Source organism: Suricata suricatta, chromosome 2 (genome assembly GCF_006229205.1).
Source record: "Suricata suricatta isolate VVHF042 chromosome 2, meerkat_22Aug2017_6uvM2_HiC, whole genome shotgun sequence".
Classification (NCBI taxonomy): domain Eukaryota; kingdom Metazoa; phylum Chordata; class Mammalia; order Carnivora; family Herpestidae; genus Suricata; species Suricata suricatta.
In genome coordinates, this window is record NC_043701.1 from 178,076,898 (window position 1) to 178,084,538 (window position 7,641).

Sequence of the window (7,641 nt, forward strand, 5' to 3'; positions counted from 1 at the left end):
CTACTTAGGAGAGGAGTACTGCGGCACCAGCAGGGGCGAGAAAGCGTGTAGTGATCCGGTTAACAGGTTTGTAACTTGCTGAGGCAGACGCGTTCCCCAAAGCGTGTTGTTCCTCCTCAGCTGTTGTGGTATTTGATTCTCTGACGTTGATGCCGGACGCTAGGGGAGAGAAGATACAAACATACCAGCAGAAACGGAAGTTTAGACTCTAAGAATCTGGGAGTGTACATCAGCCTAGTTTTTTGTGTTTTTAATTTTGGAGAGAGCAAGGGAGCGGGCCTGGGGGAGGGGGCAGAGGAGGTGAGAGAGTCAGAGAGAATCTTAAGCAGACTCCACACTCAGGGTAGAGCCCCACTCTGGTCTCCATCCCATGACCCTGGGATCATGATCTGAGACAAAACCAAGAGTCTGGTGCTCAGCCAACTGAGCCCCCCCGGAGGCCCCCCCAGTAGTTTTTATAACTGTGGAAATTGAGAGCTAACAGAAAGGGGATAAGTTGGTAGAAAGTGAGTTAGTGGACGACTTTGATTAGAATTGAAGTTGCAATGTTTCTTGTCCATCTCCTTAACTCAGAGAGGTCTATTTTCCAAAATTTAATTAGTCATTCTGGAACTTTGAACACAGTTTCTTGTAGAAAGCCCGTTACAAATAGTGCATAAACCCCAGATCGTGTCATACCAGTATATTGAATCTGTTATCATACCTTTGATTTTTTTTCTCAGTTATTAACAAAGATTCTGTCCTAATCTTTCTTTAATCCAACTCAAAATATGAACTGTTTTATTATACCACGAATGTTGGAAATAATGGATATGTTTATAGAGCTTTAAAATGTGCTCTGTGCTACATGTTTAGACATTTGTCATCTTTTTTAATTACCTGATAAAGGTAGTCAGTGACAAATGTAGGCTTTTTACCTGGTGCAATTCAGTATGAAGCCGCAGTTCTTTATGTCTTACCAGGAAAACTGAATCTCAGGATTTATGTATTGTCCTGGAAACCCTTATTTTTAAACATAACTGTTAAAAGTGGTAATGAATGAAAATTTATAAAAATTATTTCTTTTTTATTTTTAGTGAAGATGAAAAGATGATTTTGTACAAAAAATACCTAAAATTGGAGTCCTCCACCCATGCTTGTAAAATAAAGGTAAGTAATCACTAAATTGTAATTTGAAAACTACCGTTTTTTACTACGTAAACTTATTTTCTGATAGTTCCCTAATGTAGTAAGCCCAGTGTGGTCCCTGGTTTTAGTTGAGAAATACTAAACGTGGAAGCAGAAATTCTTCTCTAAAAAATTATCAAAATTTGGGGCACCTGATTGGGTCATTTGGTTAAGCTTCCAACTGTGGCTTGTCATAATCTCATGGTTCATAAGTTGATCCCCACCTCAGGCTCTGCACTGAACAATGTGCCTGCTTGGAACGGCCTCTCTCAAAATAAATAAATTTTTAAAATATCAACATTCTTCTTTAAAAAACAAATCAACATTTACTAGCTATGTCAATGCCATGTCATATGCTATTATTAATAAAGTGGTATCGTACTTTTAATTTTAAGCCTTGGAAAACTCAGTTTAAACACATTTTTTTATTCTTATGTAAAACTTAGGTGCAAAGAAAATGACAGTTTTTGTCCCAAAATATCCAAAGAGAACACAGTTAGAGAAGTTCCAGACAAAGGCAGTACAGAAGGAACCCCGCACCTGCCCAAGCACCCGACAAACAGATTCACAAGGAGATGGGCACTCCAGGCACCAGGGCTTGCTTTCTCCTCTACTTTTTCCTCCACTGTCGACTTAAAGGAATTTGGACTAGTGTCTTCAACATGAAAAATATTGTTAAAGTAAACTTTAATGATGTCATCAGAGTCTAGGGAAAGAGTACTGAGCTGCAGATCAGAAGCCCTTTGACTATTAATGAACTTCCTAGGTGACTAACAAAATAGCCTTGGGCAAGTTTCCTCACCTGTTTGGACCTGCCTTGTGGATTATGTAAGAAGACTGAAGACAGGAAATCTTTGAGGTTTTTTTTTTAACATTTATTTTTACTTTTGAGCGACAGAGAGACAGATCATAAGCAGGGGAGGGGCAGAGAGAGAGGGACACACAGAATCAGAAGCAGGCTCCAGTGAGCTGTCAGCACAGAGCCCCACGAGGGGCTCGAACCCACAAACTGTGAGATCAGGACCTGAGCTGAAGTCCAACGCTCAACCGACTGAGCCACCCAGGGGCCCCAATCTTTGAGTTATTTTTTTCTTTAAAATATTTTATCTCTGTGCTTGTTATTACTTAGGGCCACAGAACTGACCTTCCAAGATGTTGTTTTAGGTAATAAATACTAGTAGCTACTAATATCATTTAAATAAAGCGATTCATTCATTCAGCAATTAGAGTGCCATTTGATCCCAGATCCTGTACTAAGCATTTAGGAATTAACGGTAATGAAATAAATTGGAACAAAACCCTCACATTGCCAATAGTATGGTGGCCAAGACAGATAATACGTAGATTCAGTGTGCAGAATATGTCCTACATTCAATAGTGAGAAGGGCTTGGGAATCAAAAAGCATGAATGGGATCACCTGGAGGTTGGAATGTAGATGTATAAATTTAATGAGAGGTTTACTTAGTTGTTGATGACAGTCCTGCCTTTCTTTGGTGCCACACTGAGGTTTTAGATCGTGGATCCGTGTTCAGCTGAGTCTGTGTGATATATGGGCTTATGTGTCTGAAGGTGAATGTTTTTTGTGATTGTCCTTTGGAAGTACGAGGGAGTTCGAGGGCCTGTTTCACTTAGGGAGATCTTATGAGGACGTCTTCTAGGGCAGTAGCATATGAAAGTCAAAATAATAGCTACTGGTGCACATTTTTCAGCCCTTAAGCCGTGTGGTCAGTGCTGGAAATTTTAACACCTAATTCTCAGAACCATCTGAAATCGTTATTACCCTCCCTCATTTTATTCCTAATTCAGGTTTTTGCCTTTTCCCAGGGTCACACAGGCTCCAGGTAGAATAATCGTTGAACCCAGCTCTGTTTGATTGTAAATCCTGTTCCCTTTCCACTTTGCGACTCTGTTGTCTGTATCTCACATAAAATGTCTTTTGGTTCAGAAACATGGACAGAATGAGGCAGCGGGAAGCATTGGGGAAAGTACTGGGGTAAAAGCTAGAAGCACTAGGTTCAAAGCTCTGACCTTTACTACCTGGGTGTCCTTGGACAAGTTAGAAAATCTCTTCTGAACTCAGTTTTTAGTATAGAATGTATGGTCAAGCTGCGTATTAGATCATCTTTCCCTTAGAGTTCTAACTGCCAAAGGACTGACTTCTATTTAGTGTGTCAGTAATCACGTAGCATGGGCTCTAGACAGCCTTATTTAGCATGAAATATTTATATTTACTTTGCAAGTTGCAGTTTGTTAAGTCTCAGATTGATACACTTTATTTCTAATCCCTTAAAACACTAAGTGAATGAATGTTATTTTATGTTCCCCATCTCCATTTGCTATTTTATATGGAGTCTGTTAGTTTGAAAGGGACTTTTTTCATTTAAATACTTCTGAGCCTCATGATAAATTTGTATTTTTTCTATGACTGTACTAGAGGAAACTCGAAAGTGTATTTAAAGCTGATTTTTGATTGTTGATTGTTTTACTCTTAAGTAATAAGAAGTGACTTTAAATGAGGATTGGGTTTAATGTCATTATTTTCCGGAACGTCTTTGTTTTGGAACAGTTGCTCTCCTTTGGTGAAAAGCAGTGCGTGTTCATCAGTAAAGTTGTGGTGCACCTGAGGCGGGTTTCAGCCAGTTCTTCAGCGAGCTCTCCTGCTCTGGGATCAAGGATAGACCTCCAGAGGGTTCAGACACTCATGGAGTCCATGGGGTCAAAGTTGTCGCCCGGGGCTCAGCAGCTGATGGATATGGTCAGATCTCAGCAGCAGGTGGGTAGACCTGGATTCTGTCCCAGGACTCCTAAACAGTTCAGAGCGACGGGTTTTCACAAGGACATGTACTGACTTAGTCTTTTCTTTGAACTTTTACTGTTGATTTGATTGTTACCTTTATTTACTTTTGTAAAATAGCATTTTGTAGACTTTCCCTTCTTGAAAATATCTTACTACAGACCTTCACAGTTTTTCACGAATTTACTCACTCATTCCGCACCTTCTTGGTAAATAAGTCACTATTTTGAGCACTTTAGAAGATTTTTCTCAAGAGTAGAGACAAAGGGAAAATCGGAAGAGAGTTGTGTAGAGGAATATTGGGAACAATGGAAAATCTTGTCAAGTTCCTGAGACTACTGTTTGAAAAGGGTTAGGAATAGTGTGCTTTTTAATTATAATGCACAGAACGTCTATATCATAATCCTTCCAGTGTTTACAAAATGCATATCCTGGCCACACTTTCCACCTGCTCAGACTCCCAGAGCGGGATTCAGGAATCAGTATTTTAAACAAGTATACTACGTTAAATTTATGCACACTGTGGTTGGAGAACTCTTTCAGTGCAGAGATTCTGTTGAGAAACAGATTGAAGATTAAAAAAAAAATTTCGAAAACAAGAAAAAGATTTTGTGAATAATTAGAAGAGATGAAAGAATTAAATATGACTAGTTCACTGACTGAGATCTATCTTTTAAAAACTTGACTTGATGGGGAAAAAAAGATACATTTATTTTGGAAAGGGGACATGTCTTTAAATCGTAAGCCTTTTTTCCTTAAGTTGTACTTGTTTTCTTTGCCATGACTTTGAATCCGTGCAGAAGGGTACTGAGTAAAAAGTCAAAGTGTTTTCCCAGCTGCCATCCCGTTCCCCAGAGGTACTGCTGCTGACAGTTTGGTGTACATCCTTCTAGAGTTTTCTGTGCGTGTGGAAACTGTACAGAAACTGCCGCAGCCACCGCTCCTGGGCTAACACTCTAGAACCTGTGTTTAACTTGTTTTCCACCTACCACTTCATGTGAGGAAGTTTGGGGGACACCCCGGGGAAGAGAAAGAGGGTCCCATTCAGTCTCCTTTTCAGTATGCGAATGTGAGAGAGTGCTTACTTGTCCCGTGGCTCCTGATTGTCTAGGACTGATTATTGGTAACACACCGGGAATCTCTGGATTTCTAGGGCATGGCTCGGAAAATGCCACATAAACCATTTAGTTATCTGAGCATAAAATGGGGATGTTTCCTGACCTGCTATGGACGTGGTAAGCCGCACGCTGGAGCCGTCACGTGTCCGTTTGGACGGGCCTGTCCTGAAGGGAAGGAGAGGGATGTGGGGGGCTGTGTCGGAATCCCAGGCCTCCCCCTGCTTCGCCTGTGTCTTGGGATTACGTATTTCCTTGAAAGTTTTATTCAAGATCAACACTGAGTCATGTGGGTCTGGTTTGACAACACAGACTTCTGTTTTATCACCAGAAATGTTAAAGTTATTCCTTATTTCCTTGTATTTGAAGCTCAGATGTACCAGCTTTATTTTTGCTCTAGCAATTTAGAGTAACTAAGTAGGAATTCTGTATCAAAGCACCTAACATACAGCTGTTGTTTAAAGTTATCTGGGGCGCCTGGGGGGCTCAGTCGGTTCAGCGCCCGGCTTCGGCTCGGGGCACGATCTCACAGTCCGTGGGTTCGAGCCCCGCATCGGGCTCTGGGCTGACAGCTCAGACCCTGTAGCCTGCTTCGGATTCTGTGTCTCCCTTGGTCTGCCCCTCCCCTGCTCACACTGTCTCTCTCTCTCTCTCTCTCTCTCTCTCTCTCTCTCAAAATAAGATAAAGACATAAAAAAAAATTTTTTTAATAAAGGAATTTGAATGTCTGTTTTTGTAGATTGTTCCAATATCTCCTCAGGGAGTGGAATTATTTTGGCAAAGAGTAGGTCCTTTAGATTATTTAATATGTATTTAGCTGTTCACTTTCAAAAAGGATTTTTTTTAATTTTTTTATGTTTTTTTTTTTTTAATTTATTTTTGAGAGGCAGAGAGAGCATGAGCAGGGGAGGGTCAGAGAGACACAGAATCTGAAGCTGGCTCCAGGCTCTGAGCTAGCTGTCAGCACAGAGCCCAACGTGGGGCTCGAACCCACCAACCGTGAGATCATGACCTGAGCCAAAGCTGGATACCCAACCGACTGAGCCACCCCGGCGCCCCAACTTTCAAAACGATTTTACGTGATGTCAAAATAATATATGACAGGACAAGTGAAAATAAGAATTGAAAATACTGACATAGAAAGAAGCAGAAGGGGGGGTGCCTGGGTGGCTAAGTTGGTTAAGCATCTTCAGGTCATAATCTCACAGTTCGTGAGTTCTGAGCGCTGCAACAGGCTCTGCAGTGACAGCGTGGAGCCTGCTTGGGAGTCTGTCTCTCTCTGCCCCTCCCCTGCTCACAAACAAACCCTCTCTTTTTTTCAAAATAAATTACCACTAAAAAAAAGAAAGTAGAATAGCCACCAGGCAGTGAGGTTTGTCCACTCTAGTGGTTTATGGACTTACCTGTGACTATCATGAGATTTCATACAGAGAAGAACAGTCACCCAAAGAGCTCTGACCTGAGGTGGAAAAAATGACTAAAACTCCTTGATTTTCCTATAATCAGAATATTAAGATATATCAGAAAAGGAAATTTTGCATAGCAAATGCATTTACATTGGACTTTTTTTTTAAGTTATTTTTACATTTATTTTTAAGAGACAGAGAAAGATTATGAGCCGGGGAGGAGCAGAGAGAGCAGGAGACACAGAATCCGAAGCAGGCTCCAGGCTTCGAACTGTCAGCACAGAGCCTGATGTGGAGGCTCGAATTCAAGGACCACGGGATCATGCCCTGAGCCAAAGTCAGATGCTTAGCTGACTCAGCCACTCAAGCACCCCTTCTTTTTTTTTTATATATATGTATATTTGTTTACTTTTGAGAGGGAGGAAGGGAGGGGCAGAGAGAGAGGAGAGAGAAAACCCCAAGCAGGCTCCGCGCTGTCAGCACTGTCGGTGCAGAGCCTGACGCAGGACTCGAACTACGAAATGTGAGATCATGACCTTAGCCAAAATTAAGAATCAGACGCTTAAACAGCTGAGTCACCCAGGCGCCTCTCTCACAAACTCTTGAGCAGTGGGAACTATGGGATGATGTAGCGCAGTAGAATCTGTCATCCAGGCCTATTGTTTCGATTTCAGGACAGAGCCTTACACTTCAACAGTTATGCTAAAGGTCATTTTGCTTTTCTCCTGTGGAAAAATTGAAGAGCATAACAGAGATATGATAGCCTTCCCTTCAACATAAACTAGAGTCTTCTCAGGAAATAACACTGCATGCACAGTTGGTTGAGGCCACAAAACAGAACTCTGATTATCCTGGAAATCCTGAAAAGAAACGCAGCCACAGGGAGCTCATGTTACTCATTGACAGTGTCAGCAACGGTACCTGGTACACCTAACTTTAAGTGACTCTCTCTGGCCGCCATGAAAGCCTCATTTGCAAAAGATACGCCTAATAAAAATGAGTCGTTTGCCATATGTGGAAAGTAGGTGCATGATACTTAAGTCTAAGAAAATTGATCAATTAATTGTGACTCAGTTGAGAATAGTATATTTTATTACTGTAAATTAAGTAGGAGCAGCGACACTAATGCTAATGCAGTTTTATTAAGCATGCTAAGGG

General features: G+C 41.2%; 1 protein-coding gene across 1 annotated transcript in view; it reads left to right on the forward strand.

The window, feature by feature from the left end:
- Nucleotides 1–7,641, forward strand: part of LOC115276523 (uncharacterized protein C10orf88 homolog) — a 16,228-nt gene that overhangs the window by 550 nt on the left and 8,037 nt on the right. Inside the window, exons 2-4 of the mRNA XM_029920562.1 lie at nucleotides 7–66; nucleotides 1,077–1,149; nucleotides 3,735–3,941. Coding sequence (XP_029776422.1) covers nucleotides 7–66; nucleotides 1,077–1,149; nucleotides 3,735–3,941 — 340 coding nt within the window. The remainder of the gene's footprint in view (nucleotides 1–6; nucleotides 67–1,076; nucleotides 1,150–3,734; nucleotides 3,942–7,641) is intronic.